This window comes from Hydractinia symbiolongicarpus, chromosome 5 (genome assembly GCF_029227915.1).
Source record: "Hydractinia symbiolongicarpus strain clone_291-10 chromosome 5, HSymV2.1, whole genome shotgun sequence".
NCBI lineage: Eukaryota > Metazoa > Cnidaria > Hydrozoa > Anthoathecata > Hydractiniidae > Hydractinia > Hydractinia symbiolongicarpus.
The window spans coordinates 2,806,104-2,823,395 of record NC_079879.1 but is presented as its reverse complement, the minus strand read 5'-3'; the positions used below and the strand labels follow the sequence as shown (position 1 = coordinate 2,823,395).

General features: G+C 34.4%; 2 protein-coding genes across 2 annotated transcripts; both read left to right on the top strand.

The window, feature by feature from the left end:
- The first annotated feature begins 4,631 nt into the window (after window positions 1-4,631).
- LOC130646252 (uncharacterized) lies at window positions 4,632-6,751 on the top strand. The gene is made up of 4 exons (XM_057452428.1): window positions 4,632-4,767; window positions 4,907-5,222; window positions 5,862-6,021; window positions 6,125-6,751. The coding sequence occupies exons 1-3, from the start codon at window positions 4,765-4,767 to the stop codon at window positions 5,924-5,926; spliced, it is 384 nt and encodes a 127-aa protein (XP_057308411.1). The 5' UTR covers window positions 4,632-4,764; the 3' UTR covers window positions 5,927-6,021; window positions 6,125-6,751.
- A 4,001-nt stretch (window positions 6,752-10,752) lies between these two features.
- On the top strand, window positions 10,753-12,855 carry LOC130646251 (uncharacterized). The gene is made up of 4 exons (XM_057452425.1): window positions 10,753-10,913; window positions 11,053-11,368; window positions 12,007-12,166; window positions 12,270-12,855. The coding sequence occupies exons 1-4, from the start codon at window positions 10,911-10,913 to the stop codon at window positions 12,496-12,498; spliced, it is 708 nt and encodes a 235-aa protein (XP_057308408.1). The 5' UTR covers window positions 10,753-10,910; the 3' UTR covers window positions 12,499-12,855.
- The last annotated feature ends 4,437 nt before the right edge of the window (window positions 12,856-17,292 follow it).

The window sequence follows — 17,292 nt, the reverse complement described above, 5'->3', positions numbered from 1 at the left end:
AACTTACTGTATTATATTTTACAAACCATAACTTATTTTACCGCCAAAAAGAATACCAAATGTTTCTATTTCAGAAGATAGCAACTTTTTGTCCAAGGAAAGTAATTGTTCATAAAGAGGTTGTCTCTACAGTTGTAAAGTGCGTATACTTTCGTGTACATGATCTTTTGCGTGGTCTGTTTATTACATATTGTTGTTCGGATTATTCGAGAGTGTAGAGTAACATCAATGACTGTTTAGTAACCCCTTAAGACTCTAAGTGTTCGAAACAAAGAGAATAGATTCTCTACATGACAGAAAAAGTCGTTCAAATAATGGAGGTGTTCGAACATAGACGTGCGTAAATAATGGAAGTGTTCAAATAAAAGAGGTGTTCGAACAATAGAGATGTTCGAACAATACAGGTTTTCGAATAACAGAGGTATTCGAACAACAGAGGTATTCGAATAATAAAGGTGTTTAACTAATAGAGGTGCTAGAACAATAGAGGCGCTCGAATAGTAGAGGTGTTCGAATAGCACAGGTGGTCGACTAATAGTGGTGTTCGACTAACAGAGATGTCCGAATAGTAGAGGTGTTCGAATAATAGAGGTTTTCAAATGATAGAGGTGCTCGAATAACAGAGGTAATCGAATAATAAAGGTGTTCGAATAATAGAGGTGTTCGAATAATAGAGGTGTTCGAATAGTAGAGGTGTTCGAATAATAGAGGTGTTTGAATAATAGAGGTGTTCGAATAGTAGAGGTGTTTGAATAGTACAGGTGTTCGAATAGTAGAGGTGTTTGAATAATAGAGGTGTTCAAATAGCACAGGTGGTCGACTAATAGTGGTGTTCGACTAACAGAGATGTCCGAATAGTAGAGGTGTTCGAATAATAGAGGTTTTCAAATGATAGAGGTGCTCGAATAACAGAGGTAATCGAATAATAAAGGTGTTCGAATAATAGAGGTGTTCGAATAATAGAGGTGTTCGAATAGTAGAGGTGTTCGAATAATAGAGGTGTTTGAATAATAGAGGTGTTCGAATAGTAGAGGTGTTTGAATAGTAGAGGTGTTTGAATAGTAGAGGTGTTTGAATAATAGAGGTGTTCGAATAATAGAGGTGTTCGAATAGTAGAGGTGTTCGAATAGCAGAGGTGTTTGAATAGTAGAGGTGTTTGAATAGTAGAGGTGTTTGAATAGTAGAGGTGTTTGAATAGTAGAGGTGTTTGAATAATAGAGGTGTTCGAATAATAGAGGTGTTCGAATAGTAGAGGTGTTTGAATAGTAGAGGTGTTCGAATAATAGAGGTAATCGAATAACAAAGGTGTTCGAATAATAGAGGTGTTCGAATAATAGAGGTGTTCGAATAGTAGAGGTGTTCGAATAATAGAGGTGTTTGAATAGTAGAGGTGTTCGAATAGTAGAGATGTTTGAATAGTAGAGGTGTTTGAATAGTAGAGGTGTTTGAATAATAGAGGTGTTCGAATAATAGAGGTGTTCGAATAGTAGAGGTGTTCGAATAGTAGAGGTGTTTGAATAGTAGAGGTGTTTGAATAGTAGAGGTGTTTGAATAGTAGAGGTGTTTGAATAGTAGAGGTGTTTGAATAATAGAGGTGTTCGAATAATAGAGGTGTTCGAATAGTAGAGGTGTTTGAATAGTAGAGGTGTTTGAATAGTAGAGGTGTTTGAATAATAGAGGTGTTCGAATAATAAAGGTGTTCGAATAATAGAGGTGTTCGAATAATAGAGGTGTTCGAATAGTAGAGGTGTTCGAATAATAGAGGTGTTTGAATAGTAGAGGTGTTCGAATAGTAGAGATGTTTGAATAGTAGAGGTGTTTGAATAGTAGAGGTGTTTGAATAATAGAGGTGTTCGAATAATAGAGGTGTTCGAATAGTAGAGGTGTTCAATAGTAGAGGTGTTTGAATAGTAGAGGTGTTTGAATAGTAGAGGTGTTTGAATAGTAGAGGTGTTTGAATAGTAGAGGTGTTTGAATAATAGAGGTGTTCGAATAATAGAGGTGTTCGAATAGTAGAGGTGTTTGAATAGTAGAGGTGTTTGAATAGTAGAGGTGTTTGAATAATAGAGGTGTTCGAATAATAAAGGTGTTCGAATAATAGAGGTGTTCGAATAATAGAGGTGTTCGAATAGTAGAGGTGTTCGAATAATAGAGGTGTTTGAATAATAGAGGTGTTCGAATAGTAGAGATGTTTGAATAGTAGAGGTGTTTGAATAGTAGAGGTGTTTGAATAATAGAGGTGTTCGAATAGTAGAGATGTTTGAATAGTAGAGGTGTTTGAATAGTAGAGGTGTTTGAATAATAGAGGTGTTCGAATAATAGAGGTGTTCGAATAGTAGAGGTGTTCGAATAGTAGAGGTGTTTGAATAGTAGAGGTGTTTGAATAGTAGAGGTGTTTGAATAGTAGAGGTGTTTGAATAGTAGAGGTGTTTGAATAATAGAGGTGTTCGAATAATAGAGGTGTTCGAATAGTAGAGGTGTTTGAATAGTAGAGGTGTTTGAATAATAGAGGTGTTTGAATAGTAGAGGTGTTTGAATAATAGAGGTGTTCGAATAATAGAGGTGTTCAAATAAAGGAGGTTTCAGAATAATAGAGCTTACGGAAGGTTACATATGAGAATTTTAAAAAGTGTGTTTTTGACATATTTTTTTCTTTAGCTAGCGTTCGGCTGTATGCTATAGCTATGATCACGTTTAACAACTACAATTCTGTTCTACAACTTTAAGGATCATTAAGAGAAAAACAAAAATTATAAAATAATCGTGAACGTGTGCAAAAGAAATTTAAATAAATAAATATAATGGAGAGCTCATTACGTTCTTGTTAAGAGGTAGCTTCTCCTTTTAATCACACTCCATCATATGGTCTCCTACGGCAGTGTCTTGTTGCTTCGCAACACGTTTTCCGGTGAGAGCTGAGATACCTATATGTTCGGACACCCTCACTTTCAGATGTCGTTTGGTTTTACCAACATAAGTAGCATTGCATCTACTACACGAAAATTTATAAATGACACTAGGGGCGAGTGTTAGGTATTTGATCCTTGAACCTGAAAAGTGTTCCCAACTTAAGACTTAAAAACTACACAAAGATGACAGAAAGGCAACGACTTGGAAAAAATTTTGACTAAGCAAGTACAGGCCTGTAGCAAAACACGGTAAATACGGTAGAACAACTAAGATATCCTTTTTGGGAACCGCGCCAACAATTTGTTTCTTACACAAGTGTATCCTATTTAAAAAGTTGTGAATACAAGAATCAATGAAATTACTAGGATATCCATTCCTTAACAATAAATACTTTAAAGTATTAACCTCGACATAAAATTTGGAAAAGTCCAATACTAAGGAAAAACATCTAAACAATAAGGTAAAAACCAAGACATACTTGTAAGTAGTAGAGATGAAGCTAGTGAAAACACCACTAAAAGTGGGTTTGCGGTACAAAGAAGTGACAAAATTACCATTCTCCTAACTTACTAAAACATCCAAAAATGCAAGGCTTCTCTCCTTAAGTTCTTAAGTTCAATACGATGATCCAAAGAATTGAACAATAGAAAAATATCATCTACAAAACGTTGGTAATATAAAAATTTAAATTGTGTAGGACAGACTGATCGCCATTGTTTCATATAAAAATAGAGAAAAATATTGGCCAATGTGGGTCCAAGTGGTGAACCCATGGCGACATCATCAGTCTGGCTATTATATTCACTATCAAACAAAAAACATATCTCTTTGGTGGCAAGTATAAGCAAAGCACGAAAATTTTCCTTATGTATACCATCAACAATATCATCGTGTATACAGCCGAAAGTTAGTTAAAGAAAACAATATTGCAAAAACACACTTTGTAATTGTTAATGAACATATATAACTACATTACTATATAAGACTTTGTTAAGTAATTTTCATAATGGCAGGAAAATTATTAAGATAAGTGACATGATAAGACGAGATTGGCTAAAAGCGTTCGAAATAATTATTATGCATAACTTCGAAATAATTACAAGCGCTTTGCCTTGGGAACAAATATGTTTTTTTCATCTAAACAACAACAACAACAACAACAACAACAACAACATGATACATGATGCATAAACACTGGCAACAAAATGATAGGAATCTAATAAACAGTCGTTAGCCCGTGGAAAAATCCACGGGGTCGCCCGTCCTTTAAATTTACCCGTCGCAACAAAGTGGATAAAAATATATCGCATTTGGTATTGGTGCACATTTTAAAAAATTCGTGTTTCCGCAACAGGACGCGGCTTTCGCGGACACACAGACAAAATACGGGTATTATTAAAGAGACTAGTCGTTGCCGCGTGGAAAAATCCACGGGTTCGCCCGTCCTTTATATTTACCCGTGGCAACAAAGTGGATAAAATATATCGCATTCGATATTCGTGTTTCCGTAGCACGATTAGCTAACTCAGCGGGGTGTCCGCGCAGAGACAGACAGACGACGGCTATTATTATAGAGACTAGTCGCTAGCCCGTGGAAAAATCCACGGGGTCGCCCGTCGCGTTCGCTCGTCCTTTAAATTTACCCGTCGCAACAAAGTGGATAAAAGTATATCGCATTTGATATTCGTGCGCATTATAAAAATTTCTATGAAGTTTCTGTTGTGACAGAGCGTAGGCGATTCTTTAATCTTATTAAGGGAGAAATTATAAAAATAAAAGACACTCGCTTCTACACTTTAGTTGTATTTTGACAAAGCTCTGATACAAATCAGTTGGCAATCAAGTTATTCAATCATGGTAGGTCATAATCGATTTAAATCGTTCGTTTTTGCTTTAAGTTACGACTGTTTTCTTAAACGTAAAAACTTTAATAGAACATAACCTGTACAAATTACACTTGACATTTGTGTAAAAACTGTGTTTCTCTTTATTGTAGAGAATTCAGTTGGTGATTTTATTTTTTATTCTTTGGGTAGCGTTGTCTGGCGGTAAGAAAACAAAAAGAACAGTGAAGATACCCGCTTTAAAAAAACTCGTCACACAGGTAAAGGAAGCCAAGAATATCATCAGGACATGGAATGCGGTAAAAAGAATTTTGCTTAGGCCACCAATAGTGAAGTTCAGTAAAGCTACCCAGTTTAAAGTATGTGCAAGACCATACTCAAAAGAGGAAGAAATTAAAAGAAATGAATTGAAAGCCTTGATTGATAAAAACAGACAGAGTTATATTAGAAATAAACAACAATGTCCAGGTAGAGATTTTCTTTGTTATAAATTTAATTTATCATTCACACTATATTTCCTTCGCTTCTTGAATATAAATCATCTTATGAGGGTGGTGTGTGTGTGTGTGGGGGGGGGGGGGGGGAGGAGGGGGGGGGGGGTTGTGAGATGGTAGTGAGACGGAAGATACAACCACATAAAGTAACAGGACCCGAACCTGGTAAACAAAATTTAGTAGGAATGTAATAAAAAATAAGGTCTGTTATATGTGAATTTTTTTTTGCTGAATTAGAAATTTTAGTTTGACGTCATCATTTTGTGTAATGTTTTTACTTTAAAACGATTCAATACGATGTGTTTGAACATAAATTATTGTGTTTTTACACAATGCCGGAGGTGAGTAATAACAATGGTTTAAAAAAACATTTGCTCAGCTTCGAATACTGATGCCAGGGCAACTTCCAAAGAAGGAGTTCAAAATTGTTTTAGTAAATAATTCACAAATAATATAACATTATATCACTTAGATGCTCCCTTTTTAAGCAGTATTTTCAGTTGTTTAAAAAAGGTGGTATATTGATTGAATAGACCAACACCAGTTCCCTTTGCTTCCAGTATAAATAGAGTTAATGCATGTGATATTTACACTTCATTTATCTTCTACACAGTCTCTCAGAAGAAACGCGACTTGCAAGATGTACAAAATCAATTTTCCAGTATTCCTGGAACATAGGTTACAGAGCTGTTCTGCAACGAAAGAAGGGCAGTACAAAGTAATACACTGAATATGTGCAATGAATGTGCTTACAGAATCACACTTCCACCGTCGTAAGTGTTACTCTTGTTACTTTTGTAGTACTTAAAGATAAAACTGTTCCTTACCTTTGATTGGCTCATGATATGTCAATTGAGACACTTTTTGTAATCGTAGATACTTTCCTCGCCATCACTTTCATTACACATGTGACGAAAATGGCGACCATTCCTGTTTTTTCGGAGAAGGTACGTGCATCAAAAATGTCGAAACAAAGACGTTAAAGCATGATTTAAATGAAGTTGGTCTTGGAAATATAAACCAGTGGGTGGATCGTGCTGTTGCATTTACTGGATCGTGCTCCTGTCAAATAATCCAAAACAGTGTCTTTGATGAATTGGTGTAATTTCTTGGTTCAGCCTGGTTTTTATAAGCAAGACGCTATTGACTTAAAGTGACATGTACAAAAACATGCACAGAAACAAATGCACGTATTATAAAACTTTATGTGAGGTAGCAAGTAATTCAGAACAGTTCATGGAACAGCATAAAAAGAGCTTTTAAAATCCTTAGTTATTATGTTCTTATTTTAGTCACCCAACTTGTAGTTAGCTAATAAAAAAAAACAAAAAAAAATACTCGGAAATCTACCTCTGCGAAAAGCAGCTACAATCGTTAGCTCACACATAAACAACGAGAAATTATGATATAGACTCGTCTTCAGACCGTGGGAAACCCACAGGAATCAATACAGAGATATCTTGTGATACCAAAACATGGGTAAAATACCTTAGAAAGCAAGAGGGTGGGTGGGTGGGGGTTGAGGGTTAGAAAGTGGTGTGTTAAAACTTAAAAAAGAAAATAATTAAAAAAAAAACACGAAAAAAGCGTAAAACGGATTTAGCTGGACGGGGTAATAACGGGCTGCTTTCTGTGTTTCCATTTACACCGCCGTTGCAATAAGGTTTTTCCAAACAGGGTATTATGCTTGCGTGCACTGATGTAAGCACTTCACACGGGTGGTCGACATGGATTACCTTTACTAAACACTTATTCAAATGTCACTCACAATTAATTAATTTCACTGGAACTTATTCCGCAATTTAATAAAAAAATGTTTGACTGTTTTTAATATGACGGGTTAGGCTACATTTATAACTTATATAAGAAATTTATATTTTGAAAAATACATTTAAAAAAGGCTGGGTTGGATTTCCGACATACCATATTTTTGTACTACAGCACTCCATCTGGTTGCGCGACACAGTTTACCCGCACTTACGCGCTTAACGTCGGGAAAGCTTTCTCACTGTAAGCGCTCCACTGGACTTGTGTCACACCGTAATTGTGCACTAAAAGTCAGACCTAGTTTTGTGAAACGGTTTACCCGCACTTAAGTTTGGCGTTCACCACCGATCAAACTTTTACTTGTCATTCAACCCGGCGCTTCGACACCGAGTCGCCGCGCCAGCTTAAAAAATAAATTCACATGAGAGTTTAAAAATTATTCAAAAGCGCTTTGTAAAAAGAAGCAATTTAACGAATCCGTGTGAAGTGCTTACAATAGCATTGCACCCCAAATAATTTTCTTTTTAAAGAACAATCTGAGAACTTCGTTATAGATAATACTGCAGTGAGAGCTCGATGTTTTTCACAGGAAGAATGATAACAAGAAGAAAAGACATTATAATGAGAAAATCATCAATGTTGAATTTGAATTGTTAACACCGCTTGTTAACTTGCCGCAATCGATTTAAATGTCAACAGTGAATAAACATTGTGGCGTCAACTGTTAGTGGCAACTTGTTATGCTTCCACGATTAACCTCCATGTTTTGATTGTCGTTTAATAGTTTTTAAGAGTTGTCATTTTTATAATGCTGACATTGTTTTTATATATTATTAGATAGAATCAGCAATCAGTTTTATTTTGTGAAAGTTTTAGGGAAATTTGCAACATTACCTGTCTATATATAGCTGTAAAACTTCACTTGAAAAAATGGTTATAGCCCGGGTCGTTACCCAGTTTAGCTAAAATAGCAACATAGAAATTTGTTTTGTGGAAATTCAATCTTACCTCATTTGGCTAAAACAGTGACACCGTAGTTTTATTTTGCGAAATAAAGTTTTGTGAGATTTCAAAAGTTATCACAAGTTTAACCAAAAACACAGCCTAGCTAGTTTTTGTTAGAATTGTAGTAGATACCAAACTTAATTAAGCATGCGAAATACAGCCAAGTGTGTTTGACTACTTTGACTGATGTAGCTACAATAACTTAGCTAGCCCAGCACAAGTTTCAGATCAAATTGGTAAATATGACACACACATAAAGAATAATGTTTGCAAGGATGCAAGAGTTAACATAATATTCAGAATATGCTATGCTTACTCATTATCTTCGTTTGTAGTCAAATCTAAATATTTATACATGGCTAAAAACGAGATTATAAAAAATAAATTAACCCTATTCCTGTTTGTCTATGTGTGGGCTCCTAAATGATAGAATTGTTGTTTAATTGACATAGTGTTGCCCAGACCTTAAAAAAAAATTTGGTCAAAAAAATAATGTCAACATTTTTTCGAATGATGTCATCAAATTTGCGGAAATGGTTAAAAATTGTCTTAAATTTTTGGGTTGCAACTTTCTTTCTTTTCATTACTTTTTGCAACTTTCGATATGTGATAAGTTAATTTGTACTTGAACGAGATTTTTATCTTCACATCAGACCATTTTAATGTTGCAAAGTTGATGGATCTAGTGGGACTTATGAGACAAAAAGCAAATTCAAAGACCTTACAATTTTTTTTCTCTAAAATTCACTTTTAAAAATGCCAGCATGTTTCTTGATATATGCCTCAGGTTTTTTAACCTATGGTCTATATCTTTTTAATTCTGTTCTACTCATATTTGTTTTTATAATATTTTCCCTTTTAAATGCGTTAAAATAATGTTACTTCTACAGGGTTAAGAGAGACTAATTTCCCCACCCACATACCTGATAATTTTCAAAACGTAAGCTAACCTTTCAACAAATAAATATCTGGAAGAAGTTGTTTCGTAGACGATTGGAAGAGCAATTTGTGTGACATTTTGCCATGCAAGGTCTCCCAGCTAGTTATCTAGTAATACAAATTTATTTTATTTCCTTTCTCACAAACAGTTTATTAGTTCTTTCTTTATAATTTTAATAACTTTTAAAATAGCTAGGATTCTTTTACTTGTGGCGCGTAGATTAGTTGTTATAGCTCTCGTACTGTCTGCGGGAGACCGGGTTGGATTCCTGTTGACGGCGATTCAACATGGGCGAGTGAATGTTACCATAGCTCCGGGTTAACCCAAACCATGTGAGGGAAATTGGGGAGATAGCACACTGTGTGGGCTGTTGGATGTTGCTAGGAGTTGTTTAGTAGACAATGGAAAGGGAGGCAATTTTATCACTGCAAAAGTCCGGCATACGTTTTTACAAAGCCTAATTCAATTTTAACATGAATAAACCAATAAAAACTGTAGAGATGATCTCGAGATTTACTTTGTATATATATATTAGATATATTATGTGTGTCAGGTTCAATAAAATACACGGTACTTTTGTACGACTTTAAGTTTCATGTTAAACAATCATCAGGTACAAGTTACCAAATATTTTGTTAAATCTATAAGATAGAACAAAACAAGCGTTAATACAAAATCATAAACATATCTTAAAATCTATAGATTTAACAAAATATTTGGTAACTTGTATCTGATGATTGTTTAACATGAAACTTAAAGTCGTACAAAAGTACCGTGTATTTTATTGAACCTGACACACATAATATATAGCTCTACCCGTCGAGCACTCTAGAAGCGCGATTCACCTTCACATACTATACATATATTAGATATATATATTATATCTCTAAGAACAACGCTATGCTAAAATAATGTAACGCTTTTTGGTAACTTCCGTACCATAAATTTGTACCTTCCTGGTACAAAAGGTTAAGAAGCTTATATGGCAGGAAACTGCTACTGCTTAAGTATGTGCGGATTAATGTTGAGGTAGAAAAAATATCAGACAAAGTCCAAAGGTTAAGATAGTTTCTATGGTTTTATAATTAGCTGTGATTTATTTCATTATTTTATGACAATTCTGCGTAATCTTTCAAATTTTATTTTGATTTCATTCAAAGCATCAACTGCCAAAAATATACTATATTATTTTGTACTATTATTGTAGGATAACAAAAGAAAATTGCCTTTAATCCAGATATATACTGTGTTTTTGAAGTTTTTAAAATACTGTAACCTCTGAATGGGTTTGTTTTGATGTTTACCATGGTAAAGAGAATTAAATTAGTTGGGTTTTAAATGTCCGTGTGAAAAAAAAAAAAAAAGAACGTGACTAAGGAAAATGGTTCATATTTGGAACCGTTGAGTAGGCCAACTCACACTTTTTCTGAAAAAAAGAAAATTATCCATGACGACCTAGGACATAGGCCTTATGGCAGCCCAAGTGTGAGGTACCACATTGAACGTCTATATTGTTAAAAACAACAAAATATATTCTTAGGCGTCGTTAAGAGTTAATCAATTCCCCTATTCACATTGTGAGATTGAAAAGATGAAAGAAATAATGTTATCACAGCAATGTTTACGTGTAGCCATTAGTTGAATTTTCTTATTGACAACATATTGCCGATACATTGTGTGTGGGTACACATTTTTGCTTGCGTAGGTATTTTTTTTCTGTCTTTTTACATTATTAATTTCGCTTTCGTATCCAACTCCACAGTTTTCTTTAACAATATAGTACAAAAGGTACGCATTCTGTCTATGAAGTTTCTGTTGTGACAGAGCGTAGGCGATTCTTTAATCTTATTAAGGGAGAAATTATAAAAATAAAAGACACTCGCTTCTACACTTTAGTTGTATTTTGACAAAGCTCTGATACAAATCAGTTGGCAATCAAGTTATTCAATCATGGTAGGTCATAATCGATTTAAATCGTTCGTTTTTGCTTTAACTTACGACTGTTTTCTTAAACGTAAAAACTTTAATAGAACATAACCTGTACAAATTACACTTGACATTTGTCTAAAAACTGTGTTTCTCTTTGTTGTAGAGAATTCAGTTGGTGATTTTATTTTTTATTCTTTGGGTAGCATTGTCTGGCGGTAAGAAAACAAAAAGAACAGTGAAGATATCCGCTTTAAAAAAACTCGTCAGACAGGTAAAGGAAGCCAAGAATATCATCAGGACATGGAATGCGGTAAAAAGAATTTTGCTTAGACCACCAATAGTGAAGTTTAATAAAGCTACCCAGTTTAAAGTATGTGCAAGACCATACTCAAAGGAGGAAGAAATTAAAAGAAATGAATTGAAAGCCTTGATTGATAAAAACAGACAGAGTTATATTAGAAATAAACAACAATGTCCAGGTAGAGATTTTTTTTGTTATAAATTTAATTTATCATTCACACTATATTTCCTTCGCTTCTTGACTATAAATCATCTTATGAGGGTGGTGTGTGTGTGTGTGGGGGGGGGGGGGGAGGGTGGGGGGGGGGGGTTGTGAGATGGTAGGGAGACGGAAGATACAACCACATAAAGTAACAGGACCCGAACCTGGTAAACAAAATTTAGTAGGAATGTAATAAAAAATAAGGTCTCTTATTCGTGAATTTTTTTTTGCTGAATTAGAAATTTTGGTTTGACGTCATCATTTTGTGTAATGTTTTTACTTTAAAACGATTCAACACGATGTGTTTGAACATAAATTACTGGGTTTTTAGACAATGCCGGAGGTGAGTAATAGCAATGGTTTAAAAAAACATTTGCTCAGCTTCGAATACTGAAGCCAGGGCAACTTCCAAAGAAGGAGTTCAAAATTGTTTTAGTAAATAATTCACAAATAATATAACATTATATCACTTAGATGCTCCCTTTTTTAGCAGTATTTTCAGTTGTTTAAAAAAGGTGGTATATTGATTGAATAGACCAACACCAGTTCCCTTTGCTTCCAGTATAAATAGAGTTAATGCGTGTGATATTTACACTTCATTTATCTTCTACACAGTCTCTCAGAAGAAACGCGACTTGCAAGATGTACAAAATCAATTTTCCAGTATTCCTGGAACACAGGTTACAGAGCTGTTCTGCAACGAAAGAAGGGCAGTACAAAGTAATACACTGAATATGTGCAATGAATGTGCTTACAGAATCACACTTCCACCGTCGTAAGTGTTACTCTTGTTACTTTTGTAGTACTTAAAGATAAAACTGTTCCTTACCTTTGATTGGCTCATGATATGTCAATTGAGACACTTTTTGTAATCGTAGATACTTTCCTCGCCATCACTTTCATTACACATGTGACGAAAATGGCGACCATTCCTGTTTTTTCGGAGAAGGTACGTGCATCAAAAATGTCGAAACAAAGACGTTAAAGCATGATTTAAATGAAGTTGGTCTTGGAAATATAAACCAGTGGGTGGATCGTGCTGTTGCATTTACTGGATCGTGCTCCTGTCAAATAATCCAAAACAGTGTCTTTGACGCATTGGTGTAATTTCTTGGTTCAGCCTGGTTTTTATAAGCAAGACGCTATTGACTTAAAGTGACATAAACAAAAACATGCACAGAAACAAATGCACGTATTATAAAACTTTATGTGAGGTAGCAAATAATTCAGAACAGTTCATGGAACAGCATAAAAAAAGCTCTTAAAATCCTTAGTTATTATGTTCTTATTTTAGTCACCCAACTTGTAGTTAGCTAATAAAAAAAAAAAAAAAAAATACTCGGAAATCTACCTCTGCGAAAAGCAGCTACAATCGTTAGCTCACACATAAACAACGAGAAATTATGATATAGAATCGTCTTCAGACCGTGGGAAACCCACAGGAATCAATACAGAGATATCTTGTGATACCAAAACATGGGTAAAATACCTTAGAAAGGAAGAGGGTGGGTGGGGGTTGAGGGTTAGAAAGTGGTGTGCCAAAACTTAAAAAAAAATAATTAAAAAAAAAACACTAAAAAAAAGCGTAAACGGATTTAGCAGGACGGGGTAATAACGGGCTGCTTTCTGTGTTTCCATTTACACCGCCGTTGCAATAAGGTTTCTCCAAACAGGGTATTATGCTTGCGTGCACTGATGTAAGCACTTCACACGGGTGGGCGACATGGATTACCTTTACTAAACACTTATTCAAATGTCACTCACAATTAATTAATTTCACTGGAACTTATTCCGCAATTTAATAAAAAAATGTTTGACTGTTTTTAATATGACGGGTTAGGCTACATTTCCCACAACTTTCAGCTAAAGTTGTGGGAAATTTATATTTTGAAAAATACATTTAAAAAAGGCTGGGTTGGATTTCCGACATACCATACTTTTGTACTACAGCACTCCATCTGTTTGCGCGACACAGTTTACCCGCACTTACGCGCTTAACGTCGGGAAAGCTTTCTCACTGTAAGCGCTCCACTGGATTTGTGTCACACCGTAATTGTGCACTAAAAGTCAGACCTAGTTTTGTGAAACGGTTTACCTGCACTTAAGTTTGGCGTTCACCACCGATCAAACTTTTACTTGTCATTCAACCCGGCGCTTCGACACCGAGTCGCCGCGCCAGCTTAAAAAATAACTTCACATGAGAGTTTAAAAATTATTCAAAAGCGCTTTGTAAAAAGAAGCAATTTAACAAATCCGTGTGAAGTGCTTACAATAGCATTGCACCCAAAATAATTTTCTTTTTAAAAAACAATCTGAGAACTTCGTTTTAGATAATGCTGCAGTGAGAGCTCGATGTTTTTCACAGGAAGAATAATAACAAGAAGAAAAGACATTATAATGAGAAAATCATCAATGTTGAATTTGAATTGTTAACACCGCTTGTTAACTCGCCGCAATCGATTTAAATGTCAACAGTGAATAAACATTGTGGCGTCAACTGTTAGTGGTAACTTGTTATGCTTCCACGATTAACCTCCATGTTTTGAATGGTGTTTAATAATTTTTTAGAGTATATTGTCATTTTTATAATGTTGAAATTGTTTTCAGATATTATTAGATAGAATCAGCAATCAATTTTATTTTGTGAAAGTTTTAGGGAAATTTGCAACATTACCTGTCTATATATAGCTGTTCAACTTCACTTGAAAAAATGGTTATAGCCCGGGTCTACCCAGTTTAGCTAAAATAGCAACATAGAAATTTGTTTTGTGGAAATTCAATCTTACCTCATTTGGCTAACACAGTGACACCGTAGTTTTATTTTGCGAAATAAAGTTTTGTGAGAATTCAAAAGTTATCACAAGTTTAACCAAAAACACAGCCTAGCTAGTTTTTGTTAGAATTGTAGTAGATACCAAACTTAATTAAGCATGCGAAATACAGCCAAGTGTGTTTGACTACTTTGACTGATGTAGCTACAATAGCTTAGCTAGCCCAGCACAAGTTTCAGATCAAATTGGTAAATATGACACACATATAGAATAATGTTTGCAAGGATGCAAGAGTTAACATAATATTCAGAATATGCTATGCTTACTCATTATCTTCGTTTGTAGTTAAATCTAAATATTTATACATGGCTAAAAACGAGATTATAAAAAATAAATTAACCCTATTCCTGTTTGTCTATGTGTGGGCTCCTAAATGATAGAATTGTTGTTTAATTGACATAGTGTTGCCGAGACCTTAAAAAAAAATTTGGTCAAAGAAATAATGTCAACATTTTTTCGAATGATGTCATCAAATTTGCGGAAATGGTTAAAAATTGTCTTAAATTTTTGGGTTGCCACTTTCTTTCTTTTCATTACTTTTTGTAACTTTCGATAAACCACAGACCTGTCATTACACTTTTTTGTTTATGCGATAAGTTAATTTGTATTTGAACGAGATTTTTATCTTCACATCAGACCATTTTAATGTTGCAAAGTTGATGGATCTAGTGGGACTTATGAGACAAAAAGCAAATTCAAAGACCTTACAATTTTTTTTTCTGTAAAATTCACTTTTAAAAATGCCAGCATGTTTCTTGATATATTCATCAGGTTTTTTAACCTATGGTCTATATCTTTTTAATTCTGTTCCACTCATATTTGTCTTTATAATATTTTCCCTTTTAAATGCGTTAAAATAATGTTACTTCTACAGGGTTAAGAGAGACTAATTTCCCCACCCACATACCTGATAATTTTCAAAAAAAGAGAGATTAAGTTTCTCTTCTTTAATCACCACAACCAACAATGGCACTTTACAATACATATGTTGCATTATGTTTGGGTGATGCAATTCATGTATGCATTTTGTATATGACTTTCTCCCTGCTCTTCTTCACAAGATTAGCAAACACGCCAAAGTAAATTATTTAAAATAAGTCATTTTCTTAATGTCCCAGTCTTGTTACCTCTCTTGATTCTCTCCATTATATCACCCTTGTAAGGAATACTTCATCTTTTGATCATTTCATCAAAATTGTAGTAGCACTATGCTTAACTTTACACTGGTATTCTGCAGATGAACACTCAACGATTTAGGATAGCGCTAACACTTTGTGCAAGTAACAGATTTGAAGGGGTTTTTTATTGCATAACTGTTGTATTTGGTGGCAACTGAAACGATACTTCACAGGTATTTCATGTAGGCATCATTATTTCTTATAATTACAACAAACTGTGGCTACAATGTGCAACTACTTCCAACAAACGTTTTCAAATGAAATCTTTCTAACAACCCTAAATAAATAACTTTGGAACGGTTTAAATTATGTTAATAAATCTTTGAGAAATACAGCCTGAAAAAAAAATAATTGACGAGCTGAGGCCAGAAATGTGGCTATGACGTCATCATTTTTTGATCAACTTTTAATGATGGTCACAATTTTGAACTCGAGAGGACTAGTTTGTGCTTGAATTTAGTTCCCTGATGGCTGCAACATTATTACCTTTTTACATTATTACCTTTGGAAACAATACACAAGGAGAGTAAGAACAGGGCTCAAAATCAGTTTCTTTCTTAAATCACGAAAATTTTAGCATGAAGTTTTACATTTTGTTTTCAAGTAAAGTTACCAAATAGGAAAGTTTAATATCTTTTTGAAAAACATATTCTGGAAGTTTTAATACAAAGAGTAAGTTTGTGGTAGAATTCAATCCCTTCCTCCATAGTAGATAGAGATAGAGTTACCTCCTAACTCAGACGTAATAAAAGATCTTTATAAAAACAACATGCAGGTTTGCTCTAAGGTAAGTGTTGTGGGGTGCTTTCCTTTCGTGAACGTCGTTGGACATTAAACGAATTCACTAAAGATGTCGTCATTTATTATTTGGCAGGAGCACGAACCAGTAAATTCAACTTGCTGATTCACCCATTGATTCAAGTCAGGACCGTGTTCATATAGATCGTGCTTCAAACTTTTTGTCAGTTTGTTCATGACGCACACTCCACCTCCGCTAAAGCACGAATGGTCGCCATTTTCGTCACATGTGAAATGCAAATGGTAGCGAGGGAAGTACCTACGAGAACAAAGAGCATCTGAATAGAGGTGCATTATTGCGAAAAGAGAACTTAAAAAATAAAACATAAAAGAAACAGTAGCTTCTGACCCTCCGTCCCCGCCTTGTCCATTTCCTCCTTCCACGGAAAAAATACCTTAAGGGAAGAATTTATTGCGCAAGAAAATATTGCAGAAGTAAAGATTGCAAATTTGGTCAAAAACCCTTAATTTTTTGCATCGAAAGAAATCTTTTAAAGAAATAAGTCATAATGACAAGATGAAAAAACACAGAGATTCAAAGGGAATTTGTAACATATTTCGAAATGTGCATGGTGAAAAACAATCAAGGGTTGTTTAAGCATGAATTAATACACCTTTCCCGAATTTATTTTCTTTGATGTGCTGCAGCATTTTTCTCAACTTCTTTAAAGAAAATGAATGTAATTTTCGAAATCCACACATAAAAATTAATAAATCGTTAAATTTTCTATTTATACATCAAACAAACAACCTGCTACAACACTTTCTACTAATTAACATTGCATTTGCTCGAAGATGAGGCTTATTAGTACAAGTCGAAAATTAAGAAAGCTTTGACCGTAACAATGATGCCACCAAAACAGCACTTTCCAATGTCGGATTAAGTTGAAAATTTATACATTAACCAATTTACTAATGCTGAAAATGATGTTAAGGTCAAAACATCAAAATTCCAACATTTTAAAAAACATGTAATTCGGGAAACGTGTACAGCATGTCTCAATCACGAAATGCGAGAACAAAAGAAAAGTTTGTGTGAGGGATTGAAAACGCATCAAGATGAATAATTTATCAAGTGATTTTGTGAAAAAATT